This window comes from Mustelus asterias, chromosome 2, assembly GCF_964213995.1.
Source record: "Mustelus asterias chromosome 2, sMusAst1.hap1.1, whole genome shotgun sequence".
Lineage (NCBI taxonomy): Eukaryota > Metazoa > Chordata > Chondrichthyes > Carcharhiniformes > Triakidae > Mustelus > Mustelus asterias.
In genome coordinates this window covers 157,499,247-157,516,053 of record NC_135802.1, presented here as the reverse complement: position 1 = coordinate 157,516,053, position 16,807 = coordinate 157,499,247, and the positions used below count along the sequence as shown (strand labels likewise).

At 42.6% G+C, this 16,807-nt stretch overlaps 1 protein-coding gene across 9 annotated transcripts in view; it reads left to right on the top strand.

Moving 5' to 3' along the window:
* The window catches only part of trak1a (trafficking protein, kinesin binding 1a), a 224,102-nt gene extending 207,534 nt beyond the window's left edge, over positions 1-16,568 (top strand). For 5 of the 9 annotated variants that reach the window (XM_078199605.1, XM_078199613.1, XM_078199630.1 and 2 more), the window contains 4 exons: positions 979-1,298; positions 5,188-5,514; positions 8,670-8,772; positions 14,827-16,568. In XM_078199605.1, the coding sequence (XP_078055731.1) occupies positions 979-1,298; positions 5,188-5,514; positions 8,670-8,772; positions 14,827-15,634 (1,558 nt within the window). In that variant the 3' untranslated portion in view covers positions 15,635-16,568. Of the gene's footprint in view, positions 1-978; positions 2,564-5,187; positions 5,515-8,669; positions 8,773-14,826 lie in introns of those variants that run through there. The other 4 variants (XR_013495641.1, XR_013495642.1, XM_078199636.1 and 1 more) reach the window with 3 other exon arrangements.
* Positions 16,569-16,807: the final 239 nt, after the last annotated feature.

Here is a 16,807-nt window from a genome sequence, read left to right as displayed (position 1 = left end):
TGATAAAAGTCTACAAGATTATGAGGGACATGGACAGAGTGGATAGTCAGAAGCTTGTTCCCAGGGTGGAAGAGCCAATTGCTAAAGGGCATAAGTTTGAAGTGCGAGGGGCAAGGTTTAAAGGAGATGTATGAGGCAAGTTTCTTTACACAGAGGGTGGCGGGATATGGTCCGCGGAATGGTAGGGGGTTTTAGTTTAGTTTTACGGGCAGCATGGTCGGTGCAGGCCTGGAGGGTCGAAGGGCCGGTTCCTATGCTGTAATTTTCTTTTTCTACTCTTAAATTGCCCCTGAGTGTCAGGGGTCAAGCAGGGTAAATAAATGGGGTTATAGGGATAGGGCCTGGGTGGGATTGTGGTTGGTGTAGTCTCGATGAGCCGAATGGCCTGCTTCTTCTGCACTGTGGGGACTTTATGATTCAATGACACTTGCTGACCAGTGACATTAGTCTTACGTTGATAAAAGAGTGGCTGCTGTTCACTGATGGATAAAAAGAGAGGGCTGTTAGAGCAGTGTTCATCCAACGTAACCTGTTTAATGAGCCTTTTTAACTTTTGCATCGATCCAACATTGACAAGCAAGTTGTATTAGTTTCTCACATGGATCGTGACCACCATGACCCACACAACTGGAAGGGAAGTCTCTTATTATACCTGGGTGAAAACACCAGTCGCAGGTACTGCAGTGATGGGCAAGCATGTTCAGGATGGGTTAGAGGAGCAGGAGTAGACCATTCAGCCCATCGAGTCTGTCCTGCCATTCAGTAGGATCATGGTGATTGTTAATATTTCAAAGTAATTGTTTTGTTGTGTGCTGGATTCGAGCTCGTGTCAGTGAGGTGTTGGAAGGAAGATTATACCAACCATTACTCTATTAATTATTCTGCTAACACGGGACTAGGATTTTTAAATGGATGCCAGGCTGGTGTTGACAATGGAGAGACTGACCATATTGGCTTTATTTTGCTCTTCCATTTCAGAAATGAGGACAAAGACAAGAAGCTAGGGCAGCCAGGGACGCCTGGCTCTAGGGACTTGCAGGCAGCTCTCCGACGCCTCTCTCTCAGACGAGAGAACTACCTCTGCGAAAGGAGGTTTTTCGAGGACGAACGGGAGCGGAAGCTGCAAGAGCTGGCGGAAAAGGGGGAAATCTCGAGCGGGTCTGCGACGCCGACGGAGAGCATCATGTCTTTAGGAACCAACCTCTCTGGAATATCGGACTTCACAAGGTTTTCAGGAATGTCTTTCAGCAGCCGGTCATACCTGCCAGAGAAACTGCAGATTGTGAAGCCCTTGGAAGGTGATGCGAAGCAACGCCCTCTTTATGTCCTGGTCTTCGACACCCTATGGTCCCTAATGCACCATAAAAAATCTGGAGCCCTTTGTACCAAGTATTCTTTCTATTTCCGAGATAGCCAGCCGCGGTGTTTGTTTGAGGTCCTTTGAAATAATCCTGCCTTTGACCCTCTTGAGAATTGTTACAGTGCTTTGCCATTGATGGAAAACGCACCAAATTTTTAACATTAAAGAAACAGCCATCAGCCATGTTGGTTAAAATACCATTTGTTGTTTGTCCTAAATCTTTCACTACTCTTAATTAACCAATCAACAGCATCATGTTCATAAAACCTGCAAAGGAAATTTAGCACTCAATGGGATCAGTACGAAGGAGTATTTCTGGATCTTACTCCCTCGTGTGTTTGCGTTTCGAATCCTTGAAAGAACAGCTCAATTCACTTGGAGCCAACGTTTTGAGTCAGGATGACCCTCCATCAGGGCGGCACGGTGGTTAGCACCGCTGCCTCACAGCGCCAGGGACCCGGGTTCGATTCCCGGCTTGGGTCACTGTCACGTGCGGAGTCTGCACATTCTCCCCGTGTCTGTGTGGGTTTCCTCCGGGTGCTCCGGTTTCCTCCCACAGGCGGAAAGACTGTGCTGGTTAGGTGCATTGGCCGTACTAAATTCTCCCTCCGTGTACCCAAACAGGCGCCGGAGTGTGGCGACTGGGGGATTCTCACAGTAACTTCATTGCAGTGTTAATGTAAGCTGACTTGTGATACTAATAAAAACTTTAAAAAACTGAAGGCAAAGAAAATCGGACAAGATTTATACTCTGAGGGTGGAGGGGGGGAAGGGGCTGTAATTGGACAAAGGGAATGTAAATGGTAATGATAAAGATTTTATTTCCTTTGTCCAATTACACAGCACCCCACCCTTATAGTATAAATCTTGCCTGATTTTCTTTGCCTTCAATTCTGATGAAGGGTCATCCAGACTCTCAACGTTGGCCCTATTCTCTCTCCACAGATGCTGTCAGACCTGCTGAGATTTTCCAGCATTTTCTGTATCTGTATCAAATTCTGGCATCCACAGTATTTTTGCCTTGAGCTTAATTCAGTAAATGTATTTATTTTAAAAGATACCTTTGTTATTATTTGAGACACAAACAACCTTGTTTAATTCTCCTCAACCTTTTTAACTATCTCTCAGTTAGGGTGGTCAAGATATAGCGTTCCTTCATTCATTCATTCTTTCTTATTTCAAATAAAAATTGCATTGAATTTCTGTTTTCTGCTTTGGTTTCTGTCTCTCATTTCTGTTCTTCCTTTCCTTTTTTTTCTGTCACAAATCATGGTTTTGACATTTTTTGCACTGTAGGCTTTAAACATTGTGTGTGAGATTGTGTGTATGTGTGTGCATGTCCCATTGGTGCTAGTGGAGTTAAGCTTTCAACAGATTCAGCTATTGAATTATATATGGATGCGTAGAAGCATCTATTTTTTATTAAGTGTGGTTCGGATTTTGATAGGGAAGGTGCACTATTTTCTCATGTGTTTTGTTCCTGCCCAAAACCCTTTTTAAAATATTTAATGGTAATTGTTGGTATAGTTTGCCTTTGGGTCAGAATGCCACGGAACCGTATTATATCGAGCCGGTAAGAATGGATAAAACTCTATTTAAAATCAGGCTTACCGAGAGCAGGACCAATTCTATGCACAAATAATTTGAACAATAAAATGGACCATAGTGGCTTTTGTTCCCTGGGATGTGGCAAGGGACTGCTTATATCCTTGTATTTGGTGTACTTAGTACGTCGCAAAGGGCATTATTCAATCAAATGGTTGGAGACGTGGTATTGATAGAATTGTAATGGGGAATGTGTGAAATCTGTATCTTTGACATCCACTCTGACCCTAGCCTTTGTGCAATGAAGGAAGGTGCAGCTTACAATCTGACCTTAGCCTTTTTACAACCACAGACATGTTGTGTCCAGGTGTTTGAATGCAAAACAATTGGGTGTTTATACCAGAAAGCACACCTCATAGTCTTTGGTTGACTGAATTTCCTTTGCAATGTGATATATGAACATGATTTCTGGTAATGCTTTCTTGGAACTAATTTGTAAATGGGTAACAATTGGTTGTTTTTCTCTCGCACGTTTAAAACTACTTCTAGATTTCTGTGTTTCTAAAATGCTCTTGCTTTCCATGGCAATATATCATGGAACAGCATTGTACATCACACATACAGCATTGTTCTCATGTTTAAGAGTGGATTTATTGACAATTAATGCGCACCAGCAGAAGTGTAAGTTTTTGATGCAGCCTCTTAACAAGCTCCCATGGACCCGAGGCTAGATTCACTGCTTGGTAAATGTACTGAGACACATCAACCGAGACAGCTGCAGTTTCTAGCCTTGCTTTGTGCTGACTCAGCCCATCTCAGCAGTGACAGAGTTTCGAGTGCTGTAATTGGTTTCTGTGGCCGCAGGTGCTATGCGGCGACCTTTGCTGAAAGCGTCCAGGCTCAGATATGAGGCGCGGTTGCTAGGGACATACTGGAAGGCTGTCAGTGCCCGCGAGGAAAACATCCCAGTGAGAATCACTATCTTGAGCAAAAAAAGCTGGACAGTGGGAGCAGGGTGGAAGGCAGAAGTAAAAAAAGCTTTCTGACTTCCTGAATTTGACCTTCCGTTTGAGCGATCGATCGAAAGGAAACCAGCAAATATCTTTTAAGAGGCTAGTGTTGCATGTGCAGACGGATTAAGTTTCTCTTTAACAGCAAGTGCAATGCTGACTTCTTCAACTGGAATTGGATGCATCTGTTTCCAGCGATACGTACCGTTATCAGAGGGTTCACTTGCTAAAGACGTTTGTTTGCAAATGGAAAGCGTTTCTTGAATTTGATTTAAGCGTCACTTTAAGTGTTTATTCTATAATTCATAACTTTGCACTGTTAACTGCTTCATACTAATTTTTGTCCTATAAAAACTAATACCAAAATATCATCTAATAATTGGAGATTGCTAAAATATCATAAGACCATAAGATATAGGAGCAGAATTAGGCCACTCGGCCCATCGAGTCTGCTCTGCCATTCAATCATGGCTGATATTTTTCTCATCCCCATTCTCCTGCCTTCTCCCCATGACCCCTGATCCCCTTATTAATCAAGAACCCATCTATCTCTGTCTTAAAGACACTCAATGACCTGGCCTCCATAGCCTTCTGCGACAAAGAGTTCCTCAGATTCACCACTCTCTAGCTGAAGAAATTCCCCCTCATCTCTGTTTTAAAGGATCGTCCCTTTAGCCTGAGGTTGTGCCCTCTGGTTCTAGTTTTTCCTACTAGTGGAAGCATCCTCTTCACGTCCACTCTATCCAGGCCTTGCAGTATCCTGTAAGTTTCAATGAGATCCCTCCCTCATCCTTCTAAACTGAAATCCTTCTAATCCTGAAAGAAGGAAACGAGTTTCAATCATTATAATTGAGAAACTGAAATTATACCTTGTAATCTCCAATGTGTAGCAATGATAAATAGCATGCTTGCCTCTTAAAAGTTTAATAAAATGTTTCGGGATGATAAAATATTTTGGGTCGTAGCACTTCAATGGGGCGGAGGAAGACTTCCAGTATTTTCCTGTTTTCCATCAGAATATTCTGTCAAATTAATTTTAAAAATAAATCTAGTTTTACTAAAAGTAAACGAGTTAGTATGGTAAACTGAGCATGGCATATTTGAGAAGCTTTGCAAATGAGGTGCTGACAGTGGCATGAGAGTAAGTAAGCATGCATGAGTTGGCAGCCTAACCATTTAATCCCATCCGCTTCATTAATCATTGCTATTAATTAACTTTACTTTAACGGTCACCTTATTCTATACATAAATTGGATGCATTTGTGCCAACAGGTTCTGTGACTTTGCACCACTGGCAGCAACTGGCCCAGCCAAACTTGGGAGGAATCCTTGACCCCCGGCCCGGCGTTGTCACCAAGGGCTTCCGGCCTCTGGAGCTGGACACTGAGCAGGTGTACCACCTAACGGACTACGAAGAAGATGAACCCGGTGACCCGTCCTTCCGGGGCCTAGCTACCTCAACCCCGGTGCAGCACAGGCAGACCTCAGGTGAGAGGTCGAATGCACAAGTGCCTGTGTCACGCAGCGAGACGTTAGTGGTGCAGTGTCAGCCAAACACCGTGGATTCAAAGGAGTCAGCGGACGGTGATGAGGCTTCTGGTGAGGGAGCATCTCCTGTCACGTGAAATTACCATTTGACAGGATACTAAATGTTAGAGGATTTGGTTCACATTGAAATAATATCTATTATTATGCCTTATTAAGTGGTGCGCATCTGTTCACAGCTTTGTTTCAGAGTTAAATAATAATGTGGCACGGGAAAGGCTATTCCTTCTCTTTCTGTTTAAAAGCTCTCATTTACAATTCTATTTATCACTATTCTTGGAAAGTGCCTTTCAAATAGTGCGCCTTACTTTCTGTCAAATTAAATCTTTCATGATTTAATCCCTATCCCACCTGGAACTTCTTTGATATATTTTCATTCCTCAGACTGTTCCCATTCACTCTTTAGCTGTTGTCCATTTGTGGATTTTTATTGGGCTGTAGCACCCAGTAGGAGTGTTTGTCAAATTGGAAGGGATCGGATGGTTGTAAACTGCTCAAAGGTTTGCTGCCATAATTGAACTCAATGCCATTTATATTCTCCCTCGTATGTTGCACATAACAAATCCCTTACATAGCGCTCCCCATTGGACATTATCAATGTGATGGTCAAAGAGTGGGGGTCATCAAAGTGCCAAGGATGAACTAGTTTCTTGTCTGGCATGCAGCTCATGAAAGTATATAGCTGTTTCACACAGTACCACTTCACCAAATATCCTTTAGTTAAGTTGCACGGAACTGACTCTCTTAATCTGTGAGTTTGTTACAAAGGTGAAAGTTTCCACTGCCTGAGTGAGCGATCTTATTGGGTCAATATGGACCATTGAACCTAACACCGCTGCAACTGAGTTCAGCTAATTCATGATAGACTGGGATTCAGGCATCCCTGGTCTGGCCTTGCTCAGCCTCACTTACAGTGGTTAAAGTTGTTGAGCAGTTTCCAATAAGGATGTACTGATGGGTATTGGCCAGCGATTGTAGTAATTGTGTCCCCACATTAGTTGCTTCCAGAAAGGAGGAGATAAAATTAAGGGGCGAGGGCAGAGACCATTTCTTAAACCTCATCTTCCCATTTAATGACTACATTGTACTGGTAATTATTTTCCTCAAAGCAGATTCATTAGGGTGGATGTGTTTCAAATAAATTTCATACCAGTCAGAATGTATAGGGTTCCTTTTAAGCATAACTGCTGATATGTAACAAGTGATGCATGGCAACATAGCTTTGGCTATTGAAGGGATTCTACCCCCCACAACCGATGCAATAATTAAAAGTGATCTCCTTTGCCAGCTTAAGAATTATGGGTTTCACTCTGTCTTCCGCTGCTAGCTTTCTCTAGAGCTTTGTAAAATTCTCTCGAGGGTTTTCCGATGTGCATAGTTTTCTTTTAATCTATTATTTCCGTTAATACATGATTCGTTCTTTTATGATTTAATTCCTATCCCACCTGGAATTTACTTGATATATTTTCATTAAAATTAAAATCTCCCTTCACGTTTTGAAGATTTTGTGAAGTCAGAACACCCCCCGACCACCCGCACACTACACACCCGCCCTCAAACACACCCAGAAAGCAGCGGAAGCTGCATCATTGAATTGATTCAAAGCAGAGTTTGACAGATTTTTGATAGACAAGGTTGTTGGGGGTTAAGTAGAGGTGAAACCGCAACCAGATCAGCCATGATTCTATTGAATGGCGGAGCAAGCTGAAAAAGCCAAGTAGTCTCCTCTTACCCTTAAGTCCTATGTTCCTTAGTCACAACTGCAAGGCTAATCCACCAAATGATAGAATATTCCTGGTAAAATGCACTTTTTAAAAACTCATGTTAGCCTAAACCGTGCTTTTTTTTAAAAAAAGAAAGGAACAATCTAAACCATTTGGATAAATCAAGATGGCATGGTGGCACAGAGTTTAGCACTGCTGCCTCACAGTGCCAGGGACCTGGGTTCGATTCCTGCTTGGGTCACTGTCTGTGTGGAGTTTGCATATTCTCCCCGTATCTGTGTGGGTTTTCTCCGGGTGCTCCGGTTTCCTCCCACAGTCCGAAACACGTACTGGTGAGATGCATTGACCATGTTAAATTCTCCCTCAGTGTACCCAAACGGGCGCCAGAGTGTGGCAACTGGGGGATTTTCACAGTAACTTCATTGCAGTGTTAATGTAAGCCTACTTGTGACTAGCAAACTTTAAACTTAACACAGTAAAGTAAATCTACTGCATTTGCAGTAAGAAGTCTCACAACACCAGGTTAAAGTCCCAACAGGTTCATTTGGAATCACGAGCTTTCAGAGCGCTGCTCCTTCATCAGGTGAGTGGAGAGGTGGGTTCACAAACATGGCCGTGTTTGTGAACCTCCCTCTCCACTCACCTGGTGAAGGGGCAGCGCTCTGAAATCTTGTGATTCCAAATAAACCTGTTGGACTTTAACCTGTTGTTGTGAGACTTCATACTGTGCCCACCCCATCCAACGCCGGCATCTCCACGTCATAACTGCATTTACAAGCACATTCGAAAATTGGATGGCACTGGCTCTTCAAGAAGTAAGGGCAGTATTGTTCCCGCTGCAGCTCACGATCAAGTCAACTTTTCCTTGCTGTCCAAATTGCAAATAGATTTGAGCGTGTAGGAAGCCAAAGCTATTGCTATAACACGTTAAGTATTATTTAAGGAAACTCCGTCACAGTTTTGATCTAGCGATATTTAGATATGTCTTAGACAGAGTATCAGCCTTATTGTACAGGAACATTTAAGTTCTTATGTGACAGTTCTTTGATGTAATTCTGAAGGAAACTGAATATGAGGTTCACCTCCATCAATTCCAGAGTGCAATCGTGGCAGAGTTATATTTAAGTGTAATTCCATCAGTTTCAGCATCTTCCAAGCAGTGCAGTTGATCCTTTTCTAGCTTGCTGATTTGGGATATTACAATGAAATCAAAAATGAATGCTTTATACCCTTCCCACTCCAGTCAGACCACAAAATGGAGAAAACTTTAAAAGTGCATGCAGATATGAGAACAAAACGATTTGAGAATTTTCGGTCATTTAAATTTGGAGCAAGTTGGATGGCTGGTCTGGGAAGGGTTATATAATCTGATGTTGACTTTGTCAAATGTTGATTAATGGCTTTGTTTTTGCTGCTATAGCTGCTGATGTGTGTGTTTTCTGCTGTTTCTCTTTCCCCCCCCCTCCCTTCACCCACTTACTTCAGTTCACTATCCTGGTAAATGTATGTCTCACACCAGCTCCACCTTTACCTTCACAACCTGCCGCATTCTTCACCCCTCTGATGAACTTGCTCAAGTCACTTCAAGGTAAGTGCAGGGCCTTTCACACATTAGTGTGCCGATGTGCTAATTTCAACTTGTCTCTTTTTTTTCCTCCCCCTTAATGTGGAAAACTAAACGCACGAGAGATTGGTGCTGCTCCTGTAGGGAACAATCACAGAGGTGCTTCTGCCTTGTAAAATCTTGCCCCCCTACCTTTTGTCAGGTTAAAATCTAGACGAGGACCACAACAGGATTCTGGTTGCTTTGCTGAAGACGATTCCTTTTAAACAAAGTACCTTAAACGGAATCGAACTTATCAGTAATTATGTAGAATCAAGTGGGGAGGTGAACACTCATTTTACAATCATTGAATTGACAGAATTATTTCTTGTTTAAATTCAGGTTTGACATGGACTGAGTGGTCTAAATTCCAAAACGAATTTATGAATTGCTCCAATTATCTGTTATTACCACAATGCAAAGCCTGCACAGAATCTCTGTGGCAAACCCAAGTGTAATGTGAAGGGACCTCTAGGTATAATTCCTGGAATAAATTGATGGTGTTTACGTTGTCTAAACAAGCCACGGGATTTGCAAAGCCATATCATTCTTTTTGCTTTAATATTCATTCTTATTTTCCTTTAATATTGATTTTTGGAGATTGAACACATCTTATTTTTCATGACAGATCTTTGCTTCTTCCCCTAGAAGCGAGAGTAATGAACTTGGATCTCTCTCCAAATGTTATTGTACAGATACCGGACCCCTTATCCAGCGTCCCAAATCCGAAAGGACCCAAAAAAAGCTACATTCTAAGATGATGGCTTGGATACAATCCTTTTATTACTTTATTTTATGTATTATAAGGACAGGTTAAGCCTAGGACCTAAAATCCTCAATTCCAGTACACAAGCAGTCCTGTGCTTCCTGGATACGGAGTCCAATACCTGTTTATCAATTTTTAACTATGTTTTAACATTAGGAAACATCGGTAAGTGTGCCCCAGAGGCACACAGATATTAGTTCACTTATAGGCCCCAATTAGTGTGCTGATGTAAGGGTTTTAAGGTATATATCAGCCTGACTTGAGGTCCCAAGACTGCTGTGCTAAATGGCTGAAAGAGAGCACACCTCCATTATGGATATGTGATTCTGTCGATGGGATGAGTTGGAAAACTTCTATCAATCGGCACGGCACCAAATAGTAACCACTTGTTGGCAGAAAAATGCAATGAGCAATTCTTTTAACGACAAATGATTTTCCACAGGTCTGAGGAGGACGATGGAGTTGCGGTATGCCATCGCATTTGAGGGGAGTGTAGGGCAAAGGCTGACCCACTGGGGTGAGATACACTGCCAGTGATGTTGAAGCTGGCCCTGTAGAGGTGAAAGTGAAGAATGCTGGAATGTGGAAACTTTAGCAAATCTAACCGAATAGTGGACTGCTGCACTATCTCTAACCTTGTTTTGTCAAGCACCAGGGTGTCAAGTTAACAGTTGTCTGCTGTTTGATTTTATTATTATTGGAGGCAAAGTGAAAATTGCACAAAAATTATGGAGGAAAAATGAGGCGACAAGTGAATCCAGTTTTCAATGTGCAGAGGGGGCTGGAGTAGCTCTTTTCCCCATTAACTTTCTCGCGTATCTTGTTATCAGAGTGAACCGCATTAATGAAAGTTGTCTTGTTTTTTTTTAAGATTTGGAATTATGAATAGTAAGACATTATTTGTCTGTTGTTTTCCACTAATGGAAATAAAACATAAGAAAGCATGACACAGGCAAGAGGTGTTCACCTCATCAGGCCTATTTCTTCCACAACTCAGGTATGATGTACCCATTTATGAGTCTACAAGGAGAGTGGTGATGCAGAACACCAGAATAGTTGCCCATCCTCTTCAAATTTTTGTTAGTCCACTGTTCTTCCAAGGATCTGGGCGTGCAGGTCCACAGTTCCCTAAAAGTGGCAACAAGATGACCAAGGTGATTAGGAAGACATATGGCATGCTTGCCCTCATTGGCCAGGGCATTGAGTACAAGAGTTGGGAAATCACAGAATCTCTCCGGTACAGAAGGAGGCCATTTGGCCATCGAGTCTATACTGACCGCAATCCCACCCGTATTCTATTTCCTGTAACCCCACACACTTACCCTGTTAATCCTCCTGGTACTAGGATCAATTTAGCATGGCCAATCAACCTAATCCGCACATCTTTGGACTGTGGGAGGAAACCGGAGCACCCGGAGGAAACCCACGCAGACACGGGGAGAAAGTGCAAACACCACACAGATGTTGACCGAAGTCGGAATTGAACCCGGCTCCCTGGCGCTGTGAGGCAGCAGTGCTAACCACTGTGCCACCATGCCACCCAAAACCTTGATAAGGCCTCATTTGGAGTATTGCGTGCTGTTCTGATCACCACACTACCAGAAGGGCATGAGAGCTTTGGAGAGGGTGCAAAGAAGGGTCACGAGGGTGTTGACTGAGAGGAGAGGTTGAATAAACTAGGATTGTTTTCACTGGAAAGACGGAGGCTGAGGAGATAGAGGATAACAAAATTTTGAGAAGCAAAGACAGGGTGGATAGTCAGGCTTTTTCCTAGGGCGGAAGTGTCAATTACAAGGGGGCAGAGGTTCGAGGTGAGAGGGAGAAAGTTTAAGGGAGATGTGCGGGGGAAGTTTTTCGCACAGAGAGTGGTGAGTGCCTGGAACGCGCTGCCAGAGGAGGTGATGGAAGCAGGCACATTAGCAACATTTAAGAGGCACTGGATGGGTAGATGAATAGGGAGGGAATATTCCCTCCCTATTCATGTTTAGTTAGAGCATCATGATTGGCAGGGGCTTGGAGGGCTGAAGGGCCTGTTCCTGTGCTGTACTTTTCTTTGTTCGTTGTTCTTCCAATAGCAGCCCTTCAATGCCTCAGCAGCACAAAAGCCATTGCGCCACATGGAATAATTGATCATCTTAATCTGATCCTTCTAAACTCCAATCCCAGCTCCTAACCAGATGTTTTTCATATGTTAATTGATGCAGCATTGACTTTGCTGAGAGTGCTTTCAGCTTGGAGTAGCAGTGATGGGATGCTTTTACATCCAGAACTTACACTTGAATAAATTATCTTTCTGCGAGGAAAATAGGCAAATTATTTTGCGCGCTGGCCGTGTTACATAGGTTGAGGCAATGTTTGCACTAAAGTCTTTGCACATCAATGTTCCTAACAGTTTGCTAAATTTGCATAAGTTTGCATGTTACAATTGTACAAGACATTAGTGAAGCTTCATTTTGAGTACTGTGTACATTTCTGGTCGCCCTGCTATAGGAAGGATGTTATAAAACTGGAAAGAGTGCAAAAAGGATTTACAAGGATGTTACCAGGACTGGAAGGTTAGAATTATAAGGAGAGGCTGGATAGGCTGGGACTTTTTTTTCCCTGGAATGTAGGAGGATGCGGGGGGGGGACCGTATAGAGGTTTATAAAATAATGAGGGACGTAGGTAAGGTGAATAATCAAGGTCCTTTCCCCAGAGTAGGGGAGTCAAAAACTAGAGGGCATAGATTTAAGGGGTGTAATAAGTCCTCGGAGGCAGAAGTCCCTTCACCAAAATCTCTTTGTATGCTGTTGTCAGACTGGTAAATAGAGTGCCTTCAGTTAGCAGTTTACATTAGGAGTGCCAGAGGAACTGACACTGCTGGTTAAATACAAAGTAAGATGCTCCCTGATCAGGGAGTTCGTATCCGAACAGGCCTACCTCAATTGTCTGATTAAAGTCGTTACAAGGTGCGAGTCAGTTTAATTATTCAACAAAATAACAGCAGCACATCAAAATAATAGCACGTTTATAAATAAATGTGGATAAGTGTGTAGTGACGATTTATACCACAGATACAGGATGAACAGCGCAAATAGATCTTGGCCGCTGTGGTCATTGTGCCAGTGAGTGGGGCTTTGGGACTGATTTCATAGCGAGCTTCCCCAGAGATTTGATAGAGTTGCTCAGAATCATGAGGGGTGTGGACAGAGTAGATAGGGAGAAACTGATGCCCTTGGCAGAAGGATTGTGAACCAGAGGATTTCAGGTGAATGGCAAAAGGACCAAAGGAGGCGTGAGGAAAGTATTTGTTGATACAGTGAGTGGTGAGGCTCAGGAATGCAGTGCCTGAGAGTGTGGTGGAGGCAAATTCAATCATGGCTTTCAAAAGAGGATTGGCTTGTTATCAGAAGAGAAAAAAATTGCGAGATCATGGGGAAAAGGAGTGGGGGGATGCGTGGGATTTTGCGTTGCTCCTGCAGAGAACTGGCATGGGCATGATGGGCTGAATGGCCTTGTGTTCTGTGTTGCCTTTCTATGACCCATTAGATGGTTTATTTGTAACTTATGCTAGGAAGAGGAATAAGTGCATATTTTGGGTGAATGGCTTGTTCAGTCTTCCTGATGGAAACATAGTGATACATCTTTTTCTTCTTTGAGTGTGGGGAGGCAGTTGGCCTAGTGGTATTGTCGCTGGACTAGTAATCCAGAGGCCCAGGGTAGTGCTCTGGTGAACTGGGTTTGAATCCCACCACAGCAGATGGTGAAATGTGAATTCAGTAAAAAAGAAATCTGGAATTAAAAATCTGCTGATGACCATGAAACCATTGTCGATTGCTATAAAAACCCATTTATCAAAATACCAATATTCCCATATAATATATCCTGCAACATTCACAGGAAAAACTATCATTATGGTGAGACCCCCTCAGCACCCTTCGTGTTTTACTGCTGTGTTGGATTCTGAGTGTAATGTTGAATGGTAGTATTAGCCAGTTGGACAATGTCGATGTAAAGTGTGGTGGGATCAGTCAGTTGTGGTAATATAGTCTTTGGGTGGGATTTTCCAGCCCCCCCGTGGCGTGTTTTCCAGCTCGGCTGGTGGAATCTCCCAGTCCCGTGCCGATCACTATGGCATTTTGCATGGCTCATCTATCCTGCCGCACGGTGGGTGAGGGGAGGGGGGTTGCATTCGGAGGAACTGGAAGATCCAACCAGCAGAAAAGGTTGGAAAATCCCATCCTTGTTTTTTCTGTTTGAAAAGCGCACATACTTCAAGTTTTGGCAGCGTTGATAAGTGTGGAAACTTCCATTTTTTCCAAACCTCTTGAGCCAGGAGGATGCTTCATTTTCACCAGTTGGTCACCATTTCCTTGGTTGAATAAAGTTGACTGAATTAACGATCATTTGCTGGAACTTAACGAGGGAAATGAATCTTCCTATTGTGTGTTTCTGGGAGCTCTAGTATCCTTGTAATTTGTCCTTTTGGATTTAATCTGTCCTTTATTTCCCTCCTCCTATGAAAGTTCTTGCATCATCACTTTACCAAAGGTCTAAAGAGTTGAGATCCCCTCAGCTATATTTAATAATAATCTCCAGCAGGAAATTGTCTCTCTGATTTTTCCCTATCTTTTCTTTTCGACTAACAACTCGCCTTGCTCCCTCACTTGGCATTTGCTGAGGTTATGAATTTGCCATTTTGGCTATTTTGTGTGCAATTTGGTGTCTTGCTTTCTCATGTCAAATACAGAGTGATGTGCCTAAATCCATAACAAACAGGCAACCATGTGCTTATTAGTGTTCTTTCAATAAAGCATGCGTCTGTTACAGATATCAATAGTCATTTGGTAGTACAGAACTTGGGAGTATTGCTGAAAAAAGACATTTTGTCGAAGGTTTTCATCTTTCACTCATCAGAACAATTGCAAGTATACCAATTTTAAGGGAAACCCTTGTGTCAGTTCCCCCTGACATTGGTATCCTTGCGATTGGTATTCCTGCGATTGTCCTGATGAGTACAAGACGAAAAGCTTCAACAAAATGTCTTGTTTCAGTGACAGATATTTGCCGGACAGGATTGTGCTGTGTGATTTCAGTGTACCTATCTTTCTGGGGTTATTTCAACATCAAGGCTAAAGTCTTTTCAAACCATTCAGCAGTTAACGGATGCTCAAATGTAAAAAATTTGTGTAGAGTTACTCTTGATGTTATTTATCCTGTAGGGGACCTTTTTGACCTCATTTATGTTTGCAATGACCTTTTGCTAAGTTTTCTGTTTCCTCTCCATTCTTAGTGTTCACTCGACACCTACTCCAGCTTGTGGGATCTTGAGTAATATAAAGCCGACTCCAGTTGGTACTCCATGCACACCCCGGCGCCTCAGCTTGGCTGAATCCTTCACCAACCTGCGGGAAGGCACGACCACCATGAGCATCTCTTTGGGCTTGGTTAAGTTGTTGAAGGAGCGAGGGATCTCGGCAGCTGTCTACAATCCCTATAGCTGGGACAGGATGGGCTTCAGCAGCAGTGCTAACATTTACACTCCCAAATCAACTATTATACCATCCACCCCTCCCAACTCACCGCTGTATTCACTATGCCCGTCTCCATCTCCGTTTGAATGTAAGGGCACCTGCAGTCATTATGACAACTTCCTCGCCTCCAAGCCAGCCAGTTCCATGTTAAAGGAGATGAGAGGGGACAAGCCAGTGAGGCACAGTGAAAGCCAGACAGACGTGAGCATCTCCAAAATCAACCTGGTTGACAAAGTGAAGAGGCTGGGCATTGCCAAAGTAGTCCAGCCAGGCATCTCACCCGGACACGAGTCTTCACTGTTGGACGAGAAAGGACCCCTTCTTAGCAGGGCCCATGGATCGATGAACGCTTTTGCCCAGGGTACTTTGGTGGGTGAGAGCCTGGCGTTGGGCTGCACCCAAGTGGTCACGGGCGCGATCGGAGGGATTCAACTGAACACTGGCATTCGGCGGAATCGAAGCTTCCCCACTATGGTGGGTGCCAGCATGCAGATGAAAGGACCTGCTCCAATGAGTTCAGGAATTCTTATGGGAGCCAAAATATCCAAACAGACTAACCTACAATGAAGGTTAAGCACAGTGTTGAACAACTAACCGATAAACTGAATTTCAGTGTTTGATACATTGACTTAGTGCCTGATAGGAATAGAACAAACTTTGTATAATGATGTATATAGATTTATGGTCTGAAATAAATTGTGAGCAAGTTATTTAATTTAAGGTTCTAGCTATACATATGTGTGTGTGTGTGTGTATATATATATATATATATATATAAATATATATTAAGGAAGTACTCTTCTGTGACTGAAAACATACACTCACATTGAAGTGGATGTTCTAAGAATAACTTTTTAATTAATGCAGGTAGATTGAATTTTGCACTGTATAAAGATAATTTGACTACACAGTACAATCAGAGATTGGGGCTGCTTTGTACTAACTATGCAGTCCATATCAGCGTAATTGCTGTGTACCTGTTACGGACATGCAGAGTTTCAGAGGATGTTGTTTTAACTAATGCACTGTATTTTAAAAGAAAAATTTAACTTGTTTCATTTGTAAGAAGCATCATTTTTTAAAGTGTATGTTTTTTGCTATTAACTTGAAATGTTGTTTAGGCGGCCACATTTATCTATATACTGATCTCCTCGTTGAAGGATAACTTATAGTCTGTAGTTGTGTGCAATGGAGTAAGATTAGCACTAGTAATCATTGCAGAAGTTAGTGTTTGTGTGATTTTTATATTTACTTGAATTGGTGCACGGTGTGAGGGGGGGGTGAGTACCTTGAATGCAAAATTCCCACTGTTAATTGTAAATACACATCTCCGTCAAAATGTCCACGAGCGACAGCCTTCGGACCTCTTCAAATCTGGATTTGTTTTCTCTGACCTACCATGGTCTGATGTACATTTATTCTATATATTTTGGAAACAAATAGACCTATTATTGCATGTGTTTTAAATGCCTCCTTATGATTTCATACTGTGCAAGTTTTTTTTTAAAAAAAGTGAATACTAATGTTTTGTTTCCAATCTTGGGCCATGTTAAGTGTGCACATTGGTTGTCAGTGAGTTAAGTTTCCATTAATCCGCAGGGGGAAAGCTTCTTTAAATGTTCTAGATTTCATGGCTGACCTGATGTCGATCACTGTTGGTCGATAAGTTTGTGTCTACTGAAGGGAAATGCCAACAGCAAACATACAATCAAGAAAATTCTCCACAAATCAGGGCATACA